General features: G+C 37.8%; 1 protein-coding gene across 2 annotated transcripts in view; it reads left to right on the top strand.

The window, feature by feature from the left end:
* PCLO (piccolo presynaptic cytomatrix protein) overlaps window positions 1-16,107 on the top strand; it is a 382,319-nt gene that overhangs the window by 299,639 nt on the left and 66,573 nt on the right. For both annotated transcript variants that reach the window (XM_086474501.1, XM_086474492.1), the window contains exons 13-17: window positions 2,429-2,640; window positions 7,755-7,805; window positions 8,713-8,843; window positions 10,460-10,486; window positions 12,991-13,084. In XM_086474501.1, the coding sequence (XP_086330627.1) occupies window positions 2,429-2,640; window positions 7,755-7,805; window positions 8,713-8,843; window positions 10,460-10,486; window positions 12,991-13,084 (515 nt within the window). The remainder of the gene's footprint in view (window positions 1-2,428; window positions 2,641-7,754; window positions 7,806-8,712; window positions 8,844-10,459; window positions 10,487-12,990; window positions 13,085-16,107) is intronic.

Here is a 16,107-nt window from a genome sequence, read left to right as displayed (position 1 = left end):
GTTGCCTCTTGTCCTATCGCTGGGCACCACTGAAAAGATCTTGGCCCCATCCTCTTGACACTCACCCTCTAGATATTTGTAAGTGTTGATAAGGTCCCCTCTCAGTCTTCTCCAGGCTAAAAAGCTCCAGGTCTCTCAGCCTTTCCTTGTAAGAGAGATGCTCCAGTCCCCTAATCATCCTAGTAGCCCTCTGCTGGACTCATTCCAGTAGTTCCCTGTCTCTCTTGAACTGGGGGGCCCAGAACTGGACACAGTACTCCAGATGTGGCCTCAGCAGGGCAGAGCAGAGTGGGAGGATGACCTCCCTTGACCTGCTGGCCACTCTCTTCTTAATGCACACCAGGATGCTGTTGGCCTTCTTGGCCACAAGAACACATTGCTGGCTCATGGTCAACTTGCTGTCTACCAGGACTCCCAGGTCCTTCTCCACAGAGCTGCTCTCCAGCAGGTCGACCCCCAGCCTGTACTGGTGCATAGGGTTATTCCTCCCCAAGTGCAGGACCCTACACTTGCCCTTGTTGAACCTCATCAGGTCCCTCTCCACCCAGCTCTCCAGCCTCTCCAGGTCTCGCTGAATGGCAGCACAGCGTTCTGGCGTGTCAGGCACTCCTCCCAGGTCTGTGTCGTCAGCAAACTTGCTGAGGGTGCACTCTGTCCCTTCATCCAGGTCGTTGTTGAATATATTGAATAAAACAGGACCCAGTACTGACCCCTGGGGAACACCACTGGTCACAGGCCTCCAAGTGGACTCAGAACCACTGATCACAACCCTCTGAGCTCTGTCCTTCAGCCAGTTCTCAACCCACATCACTGTCCACTCATCTATCCCACACTTCCTGAGCTTAACTATGAGGAGGTGATGGGAGACAGGGTCAAAAGTTTTGCTAAAGTCAAGGTCGGCAACATCCGCCACTCTCCCCTCATCCACCCACCCAGTCATGCCATCATAGAAGGATATCAGATTGGTCAGGCATGCTTTCCCCTTGATGAATCCATGCTGACTACTCCTGATAATCTTCTTTTCCTCCACATGCTTACAGATAACAGCCAGAATGAGCTGTTCCATCGCCTTTCCAGGGACAGAGGTGAGGCTGACTGGCCTGTAGTTTCCTGGATCCTCCTTCTTGCCCTCATTGAAGACTGGTGTGATATTGGCTTTCCTCCAGTCCTCAGGCACCTCTCCTGTCCTCCATGACCTGTCAAAGATGATGGAGAACAGCTTAGGAATAGCATCTGCCAGCTCCTTCAGCACTCATGGGTGCATCCCATAGGGGCCCATGGATTTGTAAGTGTCCAGTACGGCTGAGATATCCCTAACCTAATCCTCCTCAAGCAAGGGGCAGTCTTCCTTCCTCCAGACTTCCTCCCTTACCTTTAGTACCTGGGATTCTTGAGGACTTGCCTTAGCAGTAAAAACTGAGGCAAAGAAGAACTCTGCCTTCTCCATATCCTCGGTCACCAAGGGCACCCACCTCATTCAGCAGGGACCCACATTTTCCCTGGTCTTCCTTTTGCTTTCTTGCCATCACCTCTGAGGTTTTGCAGACTGTTTGTGCTTTGGAGAGGAATAATCTCCACTCTGTCTAGAAAGAAAACACAAATACAGCCTAGCAGGCAGGATAAGGCTAATGTACTGCCTTAAACCTCTCAAAATTCTGAGAGCCTGGGAGGCAAGCTGAGCCAAGTATTCTCTTTATGCACTTTTAGGCACATATGAAACTTATTGACCTCATTTCTCTATTAAATGGAGACTGCCATCTATAAAGGATAAATTCTTCCCACTCATTCCTGGGCAGCAGGGTGGGTGACCAGACTCCCACCACAGATGCCTCACATAGGTATGTGTAATAAGGAAAGATGAATCAGGGCTTTTCATTTCATTTCTTTCTTTTCATTTCATTCTGCTTTGATTAATTTGCAGTACTAAAGTTTTGAGCTCCTTTTCTCTTTATTTTTGTATAAATTATCTCAGGAGCAGAATTCAAGTTCCATTGAATGCCCAGTTGATGAAAAAAAAAAATAAAATTGAGATTAAAGCTGGTTACAACAAAGCTTAGATACTTGGTGAAACTGGACCAGTTCCAAACAGTGCAAGTTAGCACAGGCCAGTCTTTAAAACTGCAATTTGCTCCAGTATGATTCAGCATGATCGGCAAGGCGTATTTTTTTCAGCTAGAGAATAACCTTCTCAGAAAACTTGTGAGGTGAGTAACACTAGTTGACAGTGTGTTGAGTAGAAAGATTGGAATTGAGATGTTGATGTTGTGGGGGAGACATCTATTTTTTTGTAGGTTGTATTTTGCGTCTTCAAAGTGATCACAAGCAGGTGACACAAAAATTTGTAAAGATCATTATCCTGTCCCTATACCATGACAAGATGGATTTGTATGTGCTAGCAATGATCAATACAAAACTCTCTTTCCTCCAGTAGATAAAGCAAAGTCTCCGGGGGTTGATCCCAAGCAGCTGGCTGCAGAGCTCCAAAAGGTTTCTCTACAGCAGTCGCCTCTGGTTGCTTCCTCAGGAGTGGAAAAGGGATCTCATGTTCACTCTGGAACCACTTCTGCTACCTCCAGTGCTGTTCCCAGCCCTGGTCAGCCTGGTTCTCCCTCAGTGAGCAAAAAGCGGCACAGCAGCAAGGTAAGAAACTTCTCAGTTATGGAGCAATAACATTTTGATGACAAGAAGAAACTGCCTATTTATCTTCTTTAGTGTAGCAAGGAATCACAGCACATATTGATGAATTCATTTCTGTGACAGTGATGTGTGTTACTGTTAAGATATAGGATTTGGACACAAGGAAAGGAGATTATGCAATTTATCCAAGGTCATAAAGGACTGGGCCCTCTCTGAAAACAGATTTCTCGAACTTAATATTGTTGTCTTTAAACAAAATAATCGCCTTTTTTATTCTTCATTGCTTTTTAAGTGGATCCTACATGATGGTGAGGTACTAGTTCCACAGAAGAAGCTGGTATCACTAAGACTGTAATTTCCCATTTCCCATATTTCTTCATAATTTGAAGTGTTACAGGCTCTAAATAACGATAGCGCTATTAAGCATTTATCTGAAAGGTAGGGAAAGAATGCAAAATAAATTGACCATCAAAATCTGTTTTGTTACCAGCTAATTCCTGTGAACTTGTTAAGCATAATTTCTCATTTTCTTTGCCACATCCTGTCCGTTTGTCAGCTGAACTTCTTTCTCCTTGTACACCCACCTGCACACCTGGAAAGAGCAGAGTGGGAATTTAGTTTTTCACAGTTTCACATTTTTTCACAGTTGAAGCTGAAAACTAGATCATAAAGTCGTCTGTCACATTTTTGCATTTTGTGTCAAAAAAGTTAAGTGAAGTGCAAATCAAACCTGCGAAGACTGCATTTGCCTAAGCTATTTGCAAGATAGGTGAAGCTGATTGCTGTCCTGAATAACGAGCTTCTCACTGTCTTACTATGGGAAGCAAAGCTTCACATCGCGAATAAGATGCTTTCTAAAGAGTTATTTTTCTGTATCTTTATTCCTTCTTGAGACTGTCAGGTTCCTACTGCATTATAGCTATGTTTGTATTTTTGTGCTGTTGAAGATGCGACTGTGATTTGAACTACAATGCGCTAGGTACTGGACAAACCAAAACCAGCAAATGGTTCCTGCTCATTTCAGATTGCTCTTTAATGTGCCTACATAACTGTCATGTGACAGGAAACACAAAAATCTCTTTCTTCCAGCAATTTAGCAAAAACTGTAAATATATTTATTGATCAGTTTGGTTTGGATAGTAATTCTGTCTTGCTGCAATTCTCACAGACTTTTCATGAACTAATTCAAGTCCATGATAGACAAGTTAAATCTGTATGTTGAGATTTACTGCACCTAACTTCAGGGATCTGGCAGAATTACTTGATCATCGGGTGAATAGTTGGTTGCATTACACCTTACTCTCCATATTGCATACATCTACATATGAACTAGTTTGCCGTGTGCTTTGTGTTTACCAGTGAGAATAATGCACTTCTGAAGTACCATTGATGAGACTGGATGAAACCTGCCATTGAAGTGCATACACTGCATGGAAAGGAGAGGGCAGGTCTCTTAGTGCAGATGTCACTATCTACACTGAAACCCCTTTCATTTGGTTAGGTGAATCACCCTCCCAAATTCACTGCATAATGTATGGAGATTCGTAAATCCTTGACATGCAGTGTATCCTGGAGAGGTGCCCCTCTCTGTCCACATAAGAGACTGGGTTCTTTGCACTGTAGCGGGTCACCTAAAGTTAGATGCATAAATTTCATTTCCTGCTTCACAGAGGATTTAGTAATCTTTTATGAAAATTCAGCTGGAGGCTTATAAAGATAAAATAAATTAAAAAAAAATTAAAACTAATGCCTTTATGTAGGGGGTGCAAAAGTCAAAATTAATCAGGTAAATATTTAAAACATTCTTTGCTTGTTTCTGAAAATCATGTTGAGAGGCGTTTCTTTCATAACAACTGTAGCTCTTGTTGACTTGTATAGTTTCTGTTCATTGACTGCAGGCCAAGTTTATAATGGTGTTGAGCTCTGTTAGAAGAAAAAGCTACTGCTCATCCTTTCTGGAACTGCTCTTTGCCTTGGGCTGACAGCATTTCTAGGCAGGCTGCAGCCTTGCCAAAGTATCATGACAGACTAAATATCCAAACTGCCTAGATCTTGTTTTTGCAACTGTTCTTATTTTTAGTAAGTAAAAATGGGGGGGCAGCTTAAGCTTTTTGTATAGAATATACACTCCAGAAATGTTGTAGGAGTCTCTGATGTTCTGCAGAGCTGATTCTCTCATACTTAATGCTTTGTCCCATTACTACAGAGAGTGATAGTGCATAGCATCAGAGCCTGGCATTAACAAGTTTCACATCATCCTAATGACAACCTTCTCCGATGGCATTACAAAGCATGGGCTCTTACACAGGGTGTGTGAGTGCATGCAGGGAGTATCAAAGACACTAGAAAGAAATCAGATTAGCCATCACAGGAGAGATTTAACCTTTGGGAGCCTCGAGCTGACTATATCCTGTGCAGGCCTGTTTCTTTTGTAATGTAAATGCATGATCATTCTATGGTGCAGATTATATCCAGGATATAAATGCCCTATAGGAACATTTAGTTGTCTTTGTGTCTTGAAGAATGGGTTGTTTTTCTAAATCCTCAGATCCTTTAGCTCCTAGAGAAGTCAGCAGTGAAATACTTTTCCTTCTTTTCAAATTAATCCTCACTGAGGCCTTGATAAAGGAAGATATTTATTTGCATCTCCTCATTTCGGTCCAGATCCAACTTCAAAGTTGCCCCAGCTCTGAGCTGGGGGTTAGACCAGGTGACCTTGAGAGATCTCTTTCAGCCTAAATTATTCATGCTTCTTTGAAATATTTGGGTAGTTCTTCATGAACAGTTTTAAATCAGCTGACATCAGAAAGAAAACAAAATATTTAATATGCTGAATCACAGCCTTGTAAATTAATACAGAGATTTAACAATGATGATATAGAAACATAAAAATCTACGTGTATGTTTACAGACAAGAAGATTAAAGCAATGGACCTGGATGGCTAAGGGGAACTCCACTTTAACCAACTTTGGAAGTCCCCACACAAATTTGGCATGCCCATTCCCTTTTCTCTGAACTTCTTCTCAGTACCCATACTAATAGATTCTGTATTACATGACATTTAGAGTGAACAAACTCATTATTTTTGCTATTCAAACTTCGGAAAAATTAGAGCATTTAGACTATCCAGCAGTGATTTCGTAGCCACAGCGCAGCTAACTCCATGTTATTTTCTTGCATTGTCAGTATTGTCAGTTCTAGCAGAGACTGACATCAGAACTATTAAAGTATAACAAAATCCATTTGTAGAGGTCAAGTATGAGAAATGTAAGTCATTTAAACCGTACTTTGAAAGTCTGCATGGTGAGCAGGTAGGTCCCTGTCTTTGGGAAAAGGAGTGAAATTCTTTCTTTGAATATTCTTTCAAGGACCAAGCAAGTTTTAGGAGTAGTTTGCTATCAGTCTAATAATCTAATCTAATCTAATCTAATCTAATCTAATCTAATCAATCATTTAAGACTGTAAACTATTGATGTCCTATTTTAGCTGTTAGAGGGATACATTTCTTTAAAGGCTTTTTAAGATACCCAGAAACACTGATTTTAAAATTATCCATGAGAATTATTTTTGAGGCACATGCATTTCCAGAAAAATCAACTTTTTTTTTTCTAAAAAACCTTGTGTTCATAAAGAAACACATCTAAAAGGCAAGTAAAGCATGTAAAACAAAAAAAAAAATAAAGTAACACAAGACAATGAATATAACTATATAACAGGCAAGTTTGGGCTGTTTTTCTCCCACGTTTTCATTGCGCTACTGTTTGGCTGTGATTTTTCTGGTTAGTTCTGTTCTGCAGATCTGAGTGACTAAAGGGATAATTCATCATCATAACTCTGAAAAGGGTAGTGCATCACCTTAACTTCATGCTCTGTTCCAGGAGATGTGAGGTCTGCATTGGTCTAATTGAAAACAATTAATATCCAACATCTTGAGAAAATCTCAAAGGTTTTTTTGGAGGGAAGGACAGCAAAAAACAGGCAGATGGTTTTTTTCTTTTCTCAGAAAGTGAAAGAAATACTAATTACACAGAATAATACATCAAGCTGCTGGTCACATCTGGAAAAATAGGCAAAGATGACTTCCAGGTCAGTCTTCAGAGAACAGTAAGTTTGTTCTTGTTTGCATCCTTTGTTTCCTGCTGCATCAACCAAGGAAGCAGATGTGGAAAGAATGCAAATATATTCAAATCCTACTACTGAACCAGAGCGAGCTTTCTTGCTTGACTGATGGTTTGGAGATCAGAGGTATGTGCAGGGTGGCTCAAGGGCACCACTGTTTAACAGAACAGAATATTTTTGAGAGTCCAGGATTTGAAGCAAATGGTGACATTATTTTCCAACTACAAACACACAGAAGTGAAGAAAAAGGGGAAAAAAAAGACACCGAGGATTTTATTTCTTTTGTCAGCAACCTAGAGAGGTTCAGCAATAGAGAACAGAAAGGAACAAGCACGATTATACAACATTGTAAGGGGAGGACAGAAAATTTACATTTCATGTCATGGAAAGTGTGTGGAGGAATTTGAAGATGAAGTAGTGTAGCTGAACTGATTATCAGAAAACACAGAATAAAGCAAAAAAATATTATATGAGATGGCTTGCAATTGTGAAATCCACTTAAACACATCACTCAGTTTTAGTACCATTCATTCCACTCTTTCTACCCACTTTCATCTAAACTCAATTTAAACTACTGTAACCTTTGCCTTTCAGTAGAAATATGACTGTGTTCTACTTGACATTGTATTTGGTTTCTCTTTGCAACATTCACTTTTGTCAGTCTGGGTGAATGCTATACATCTTTTTCTCCTTGTGCCTTCCCATGTGACCAGTCTGCTCAGACTGTAAAGACCTTGGTGTTCAAGTTGTCTGATTTGGTACTTGCATGAAGGCTGTCCAAAATGGCTGGGCTGTGCTTTAAGTGCTGTAGAAAGCCCATAACTGTTACTTTTGAGCATACAAATTGGAGACAATTAAACTTTTTTAAAAAATTATGTGGCAACACAGTAGTATAAACAACACCTGTTAAACTGGTTAACTTTGAAATTCTATTTTTTCCGTGTGTATATTTGTGAATGTATGCTTATGTATTTATTTATGTATTTTAATCTGGCAGCCCACAGAAACCACGAAGTCTGCTTCCCATCCAATCACTGGAGAAATTCAGGTAAATATATAGGTTTTGCTGTGTAAATTGTTGTTGGTACTGGCTGCATTTTTCTGCTTAATAACTTTGCAGAAAACAATTTCTATTAACTGATTTCTTATTCAACTCCAACCCCTTGAAATGTCACTAATGTAAGTCACTGCTTCACTTTTGCCTCTTTCTTTAATGTTGACTTGTGAAATATCAACAGAAGAATAGAAAATGCTACCGTTCATGAAGGGGCTAAAAATGTAGTGAAATTAAGTCTCATCTTTAATATTTGGGCACTTGTTGTGGTTTACTTCAGAAATTCCCAGACTCTTTACATGTAAGCAAGGTCTGCTGTGGGTTTCTTATAGTGCAGTGTATTTATTTTCATGAAATCCCAAGTTTGTGGTTATCTCTTGGGTACATTGACTTTAATTTTCTAAAACAGTGGAACTTGGAGCAGCAGAATGAATGAAGCTTAACTTCCTTTAGATGTCTGTCTTTTATTTCCTTTATTATTCCCTCTCTCCAGTACTAGTACGAAGTGTCTTTCAACAGTATTATAACATCCTTCCCGGGCTTGGGCTCCAGGTAGTTAGTATTTGTGTAGTTTCTACTCAATAAGCTGTCTATTGCTCAGAATAATAGCCAGGGTTCAAATTTCATCTGCTTTTTTTCTGATTGGAATAGATCAATATAGGTGCAATATGGGTGAATGGCAGACTTTGAAAGCAAAATTTGTTTAAAGATCCAACATAATCATCTAGTATCTCATTCTAGGCAGGAGAGAGAGACAGAAACTTTTAAAATGTGTTTATTTTCAGACAAAGTAAAGGTCCAAAACTTACTTTATCCAAAGAATTTATGAGATGTATTGAATCATTTAGGAAGTAAAAAAAAAATAACAAATACTCTTACTGTGTTTTAACAAATTCTCTAGCTTCAAATCAGCTATGACAAACACCTTGGCAACCTTATCATCCACATCCTTCAGGCAAGAAACCTTGCTCCCAGAGACAACAATGGCTATTCAGACCCCTTTGTTAAAGTTTACCTTCTTCCAGGGAGAGGGTAAGTGTAGGAGAAATTTTAACCTGAGCTTTCTTTTAATTTAAGTTTTTTACTTGTCATAATAAACAGAACTGAGAGTTATTGATACAGAAAATCCTGGTGCAACACCAGGAAAGATGGTGGATTTTTAATAGAGAGACAGATCCTACTCCCGGGAGAATGTGCCTGCTTGCTGATGACCTCAGGGACTTCATGATCATTCCTGTAGATTTAATTATTTTTTCATGTTTCCATTTTAAAATTCTAATGCATGCAAAAATATGTATTAAAAAAACCAGACTCTACCGAAATGTACTAAATATACATTTAATACTTTCTGTAATATAGAAAGTTACATGGCAAGGTTGACATGGGATGGTAGTTGCAGCTCAAAGCATTCTGAATTTGGGACAGATTTGCAAATTTGCAGAATTACAGTATCTTAGATAAATTTAAGGTTGCAGTGTAATATCAAAGGTAAGAAATACTAGACAGAAAACATTAATTCCATGTGATTTTTAATGGCTTTTTTTTTAAGAGCTAAGATGTGGTTTTATAAATTCTGGTAATGTTGTATCTAATCACTTTTTCGCAGACCGTTGCTTTTTTAGACTTTGTAATTACACATAGCTCATTACTGTTTCCTTTAAAAGGTATATTTCTATATCAGCAATATAAGAGCAATAACTCTTTTTTGTGCCCTAAAGTTGCAAAATATCATATGTATTCATAAGTATATATGGTTATAATCCTGCTGACTTCAGTGACACAATGGATATATATAAAATTAAGCTGGTGGATCAGACATTAGGTGGTAAAGACAAATTCCTGCAAACTTCTCTGCACGTGTAATCACACCATCCTAAAAGACTCTTAGATTAGAACCATGAGACTAAAAATCTGTATTTCTGTTTCATTCAAAGTAACAGGAAAGTGAATGCTTGGGTCACAGTTCAGCATTTGGCGTATGGGGAATCACTGCCAAAAGCACATGAATGGTACAACTAGAGGCATGCATATTCGTTTGTAGCTTGCTAATTCCAGCTATACAGCATTCAATATCGTTCAGTGGCACTGGGCCCAAAACTATTACTGAGTATAATGGGAACAGGTCCTAAATCTTGAGTGGTTTTTTAATGCACCTAAGAGTCTTGTAAAATACTTGTCAAATCAATCTATACTGGGAACTTTGCAGGTACATTCACTGATGTAGAAATAAGGCTTTGAAGTAGAGAAAGGTTCACCCTGCAGAGGTCTAAGCCAGATCCAAGTATAGGTTTAAAATTGCTGCCAAGTTACGAAGAATTTGGATTTTAGTTTTGTTTGGGTTCATTATTTTAAACCATGGCAATGTTACAGTTTTGCATGTAACTTGGGGCTTTAGGGAATAATGAAAATGAAGAACTTCTCAAAAGTGCCAAAATCATTTCTGAAAGCAGAAACTTGAATTGCTACTGAATATCTTTTATCTGTAGTTCAGTCCATGCTAGACTTCTTATTCTTCCTAATGCCTCTATTTCCTTTGATTCTGATACTAGAAACTGCCCATTATTCACATGTTTTCTTTCATCTCTGTTCTCATTTTCTGTCACGCTGCTTCCTCTGTGTTCCTAACTTTGTAAATGCTGGGTATGCAGACAAGTCATGGTTGTCCAAAATGCAAGGTAGAGTGTATTATGTTCCAATTTTATTCTTTCTGTTTTGTATGCATGCATTATATGATAAGCCTGTGCATTGAACTACAGGTTTCTCTTGAGTTTTGATGGCACGCAATTGCAGCATAGTTTTGCTGTTCATTCTCTAATGAATCCCATTTCCAGGTCAGAAGGACCTGGAAACAAGTAATTAACATGCGGTAATATTCTAGGGCTAAACTCTGATGACAAAATTTATTTTGAAGTCTGGAAGAATTTGCTTCAGAGATATCTAAAAACTCACTCACTGAAAGTTGCAAAATAATTAACTGTGGACTTGTATCAAGATTTTGAATGATGTTACTGCCAAAAAAACCCAGGCACTGTTTGGAAGTGAAACGGAATATTTTTCTCTGTGTACTTTGCACAGTGTATAGACATGAAAGCCAGGTATAATTCTAGATAATTGCCCAACTGGCTTTAAAGCTGCTTTATCACATAAATGGTTATTTGTGGTAAACAAAGTTGAATTTTTAGTTATTGAAATTACTAGTGCTTTGTTTGCCCTGGAGTTGGAAACATAAGGCAAAACTCTGTTCTCAAGATATGCTAATATTAGCCCAGACTAAGTACATAAGAATAGTAATTCAGCACAAATTCTAAATTTAAGTGCATTACTGAATAGGATTTGCCATCAAAATCTAGTTTCCAAAAGGATACAGATTTTGTATTTCAGCTTTCTTTCCAAGATATGCAAAGAAGTAACTGTGCATGAGCTTTTTTCATATGCTCTCGGTCCCACTAGATTTTAATTCATTATTTTCTTACTGACACACAAGAAAAAGGAAATCTCCTTTATTTTTCCAAAATACAGCATTGTATGCTGTGGCTGACAGAACTGATTGAACTATGGAGAACTGCTGCTTTCTTCTTGTAAGCAGAGGTGGACAGATACTTTGTTTCACAGGTTCCAATGTCCTTCACATTTTTCGATGAACTGGAAGACAGTGGATAGCATGTTTTGCAAGAAAATAAATGGAACTGCATAGAATGACTAGAACAAAAACTAAGAGCAAAAATAACTGCAACTCCCTTTCATTAAAAGATATCAGTCTCATAGGCAGCTTGGATATGGCGAACCCCTTTTGGAGAAGGAGGCTACTAGGTACACCAGAATAACTAGAGAACAGCACTGCACAGTAGCATTGAGTTTGTAGAGTGAAACTGCGGGTGCTGAAGACCCAACATTGACATACATGTGCCAGTAAAACACATGCATCTTTCACGTAATCTTCATTCAGACACGCTCTAATCTGATACCGTGCATGGTACGCCATTAGTCACTACTTGATGAAAGGAGTCCTTGGAGTGCATCTTCTGAGTTAATCTCATATCAAAGGAATCTAGTTCATTAGCTCTGAGACCATGCCACAGTGTGAACCAAACCACAGTTCAATCAAAAGTCAGAAGTGAGAATCAGAACAGCATGCTACCAAAAATTACTGTAGGGGATCCATAAGAGAGTTTAATAGGGCAGATATAGGTCATTCTCTGCCATTTGGCCTTAGCACTGGAGAACAGTCCTGGGCACATTTAGTTTAGTAATAGATATAGCATGTAAGTCCTTTTACATATGGGAGGTTTGAACAGAAGACAAAGAGTAGTTGACTTACAGACTGGCAAAAAGAGGTTCTTTACCTTATAGCTTGTTGGTTTTCAAAGTATTAAAAGCTTCTCATGTTCTCCTGCCCAGCTTTTTTGAGATGTCCATTAAAATTTATATTAAATTAAATTGTAATGGAACCAAATTGGACATCAAATCTCACAGAGCTAGATGAATCCATATTCTGTTAAAGATTGGTGTATTGCTTTCTCCATACTCAGGAAATGCGAAGTACAATAGGAAGCACTACTGATTGTTTTTAAAAACAGATTATGCAGCCGAACTTTTTATTATTGGCTATTTATAAAAACAATCATGAGCTTTATGCACTTTTGTCTTTGTTTCCAATACAGTTAGAGGTATATACAGAGAACATGATCAATAAGAAATTAGTGTTTCTATCATTAACAGGCATTCATGAAATGTTCTTATGAGATGGGACTCCTGTAATTAGAGACTGCAACCTATAAATACAATGGGTTCATGTTACTTTAAAGTGCTAATAGGAGGGTGGCCTTGAAAAAGAAATCGATGCGTTATCAGTTCAATTTATAATCAGAGCCCAACACCTGCAGTGAGAGAGCAAAGTATATGTGCATATACTGACTGATGCTTTATGTTGAAATGGTTGTTGCCAGAGTAGCCTGCTGAAGAGTCAAGAAGATTTTTTAAAAGACCTTGTCAGTAAAGCATACTAAAGAAAAAAACCCAAAGGCTGTCATTGTCCTCTTGTAACCCTGAGTTCTTGCAGAAATGAGAGATGCAGTTCTTTTCTTTTTCTGGTTTTTGGTTTGTGGGTGTTTTTTTGCATTAGATCTGAAAGAAACAAAAGATCGCTAATGTAATGTTTCCTTTCTTTGTTCAAATTCAGTGCTGAGTACAAGCGGAGAACTAAGTATGTACAGAAAAGCTTGAATCCTGAGTGGAATCAGACGGTCATTTATAAAAATATCTCCACAGAGCAGGTGCGTGACTGGTAGTACTGTTCAGTGCAATTTGCTGCTTTATAATTTGCATGGTCTGCAGTGCTTACTGTGAAGGGAGCAGCACCACTGGCAATTCTGTGAACCCCTGTAAAATCTTGCCAAATTTGGGGGAAATTTGGAACTATTTCCTTGCCTGTGATACAGCTTACTATATCAATAACTTCTTCTTGTCCCTTCTACTCATAAAAATGGTAATTTGTGGGGATGACACTCATATCATAAGTACAGATGTGGCAATTTAAAAAATGCTAATGAAATACTGGGAGGGAATAAACTAAGACATGCAGTCTAAGTAGATGCAGAAATCATTGTCACTCTTCTTCCCAAAGGCCATGAAAGTTCACACAAAACACAGGTCCTACTATTTTCTTATTCAAAAATATTTATAAAATGTGGAGATACATTTGTAGATTTAGAAGCAATTTACAGCAATGGGCTTGAAATATGAATCACCTGGGAAAAAAATTAGAAGGTATTTGATTTCCTTGTTATAGAAAGATTTAACTTACATCTGGGAAAAAAGGCTGTGGAAGTCTTCTCTGTTTCTTTGTGGCTTTCTAACTAACTGACCCACAGGGTTAACTGAGGCAGTATGAAGCAATTCAGTCCTCGTTTTCTCCATCTCTGCGTTTAAAGGGACTTTTTACCATTTGAAAGGCGTAATGAGCAAAATGATCAGCCCATTTGTTTAAATTATGAAGCGTATTTTATAGAATAATGGATTGGTATGAAGTCCTAAATCTTTTTGCTTTTCTTAGTGTTTTGTTCCTGGTACTTTCATCTTCATTTTTTCCAGGCCATTTAATCTTCCCGGACTTCTTAAAAAAGCACAGAATAACCAGACTGTTTTGTGAATAGATTTCCCAGTGCTTTTAATATACTTCTTCAACACAACACCAAGACCTTAATATTATCTTCCTAAATTAAAATTTCATTATTCATTTTTCTTGTTCATTGAGAGGAACGTCAATTAAGATACTAATTTTTGCATGGAGAAAAACCCTTCCCATAGAGGGACATGCATGGTTGCTCATACAACCTACACATCTGAACCTGACAGGCAATATCTCAGATTTATTTCAGAGGTGCCCTGTAGTGGTTATGGTTTGCTGGGTTTTGCCTGCTGTTTCATGTAGGCTTGCATAAACGGTAGTTCATTGACAGTGTAAGCATCAGAAAAACAACTCAATGATGTTTGTTTAGCTGCAGTATAAACGTTAGGTCTTCTGGGTTTTGTGAAAAGGTTTGGTAAGTCTTAGCAATATTTCCAAAATGACCTTTCCATTCAAGAAAGGCTCTTCAGTTTACTTAATTTGCTTTCAGGATCTGCTGTGACATTTCACAGAGCTGTAATTAAGAGTGCTTGGATGCTGGATGTTCAATGGCTGTTTGGTGATCTTAAATTGCATAATGATCTTTGTCCAGGATTTCTTGGACATAGATTTTTATGACAGAAAATCTTCTAATACCTTTGATGTCAATTCCTTTACCATCATTAGATGAAATTTCCCTTTAGGTCGCATATTATATTCTTTGAACTTTTGCTTTCTTTTTGCAAATCTCCTCCTTTTCCCTTCCTCTGAAACTGTTATGCAGTGCTTATGATTATAAGCATGTAAGCTTCATCTGCACAGCACATATATTGTGTCTTTTGTCCTCTTGTCACATAGAAGTGTGTGCAGTGAGTAGTATTTCCTTCCACACCTTTCCATGGCTTGTATCTAGTGCTAAGACACCAGTGTGAGTGATTTTTCTCCTATAAAATTCAGAGCCCTGGCTTAGAGAATATACAGTAAAACACATTTCTAAATCACCAAATAATTCCATGCTGATGATTAGTACCCTCTACAGTTTGAAGAACCATCACCATGCAATAGTATATATAGTGTATATCATTTGTACTCATAACCCTTATGAATGGATATTTCAAAATAGTTAGGAATATAAAAAGAAGTACAAGACAATAATTGTGATAGACTGAGTGTTCTGATCGCCAAACATGCAAAACTGCATCATACACTAAGTTATACAGAGTTAGCAATCATACCATAACATAAATCCATGAGGTTTTATAAATATTATTTCTTCAAAGAAGCATTTAGTTTCCCTCCATCAAAGCACAGTTTGCTTGCTGACAACAAATAAGTATTATTAAATATTTCCTAATATAGTCCTTTTAACATCACTGTCTAGACTTTAGCTGGTTGTACAATTTTTCATTTTACTTTCCTTTTTCATAACCTAGCTGAAATTAAAGTGAAAATAATTATGGGAAATAGATCACTGTTTGAAATTAAACAGAGTTTTTCAAGGTCAGAATGACTAGTTTTATCACATAGCAAATTCAACTTTGACAGTTGAAGAAAAAATAAATTAAACTGTGAATATTTAGTAATTTATGGATTTTGTTAAGTAATGTGGTGGAGATAATTACAATTTGAGAGGAAGGCTGAGTACACGTATTACAAATATTGTATAATAATTTCTAACTCAAGTCATTAGAATGATTTAAGGAGAAGATGGTAAAAGATGTAAGTTCTGTTGCTAGTCAGGGCATTGGTGTGATGTATGACCACAATATAAGGTGTGGTTTTGTTTGCCTCAATTTCTTACTTGTGAGAAAGCAAATAAAAGTATTTCTTTAATTGATGGATATAATTCATTAAAGCAAATAGCTTTTCCTATGGCTTGTTTCCTTAAATTGAAGGTAATATTTTTAAAAGAGAGTATTTTCAAAACCCTTGAGTAATGGAGGAGCCTATGTCTTCTTTCTAAAAGTAAGAAAAGCTTTGTTATGAATCAGTAAGGTGTTGGTACTTAAATCTTACTTAATATCTTGGACAAGAGAAATTAAATTTCTAAGTGACGTAGCAAAAGTCTTTTTGACCACCAAGTACAGAAGTACAGCAATATAGAGAAGGGTACAATAAAATGTTAAATATGAATGCAAACACAAGTAAGTATAATGCCTGATCTACTATAACACCTTCATTTCTACTCAT

Source organism: Leptosomus discolor, chromosome 1 (genome assembly GCF_034619465.1).
Source record: "Leptosomus discolor isolate bLepDis1 chromosome 1, bLepDis1.hap2, whole genome shotgun sequence".
NCBI classification, from domain to species: domain Eukaryota; kingdom Metazoa; phylum Chordata; class Aves; order Leptosomiformes; family Leptosomidae; genus Leptosomus; species Leptosomus discolor.
The sequence above is the reverse complement of the archived record's forward strand: the minus strand, read 5'-3'. Positions and strand labels throughout refer to the sequence as shown.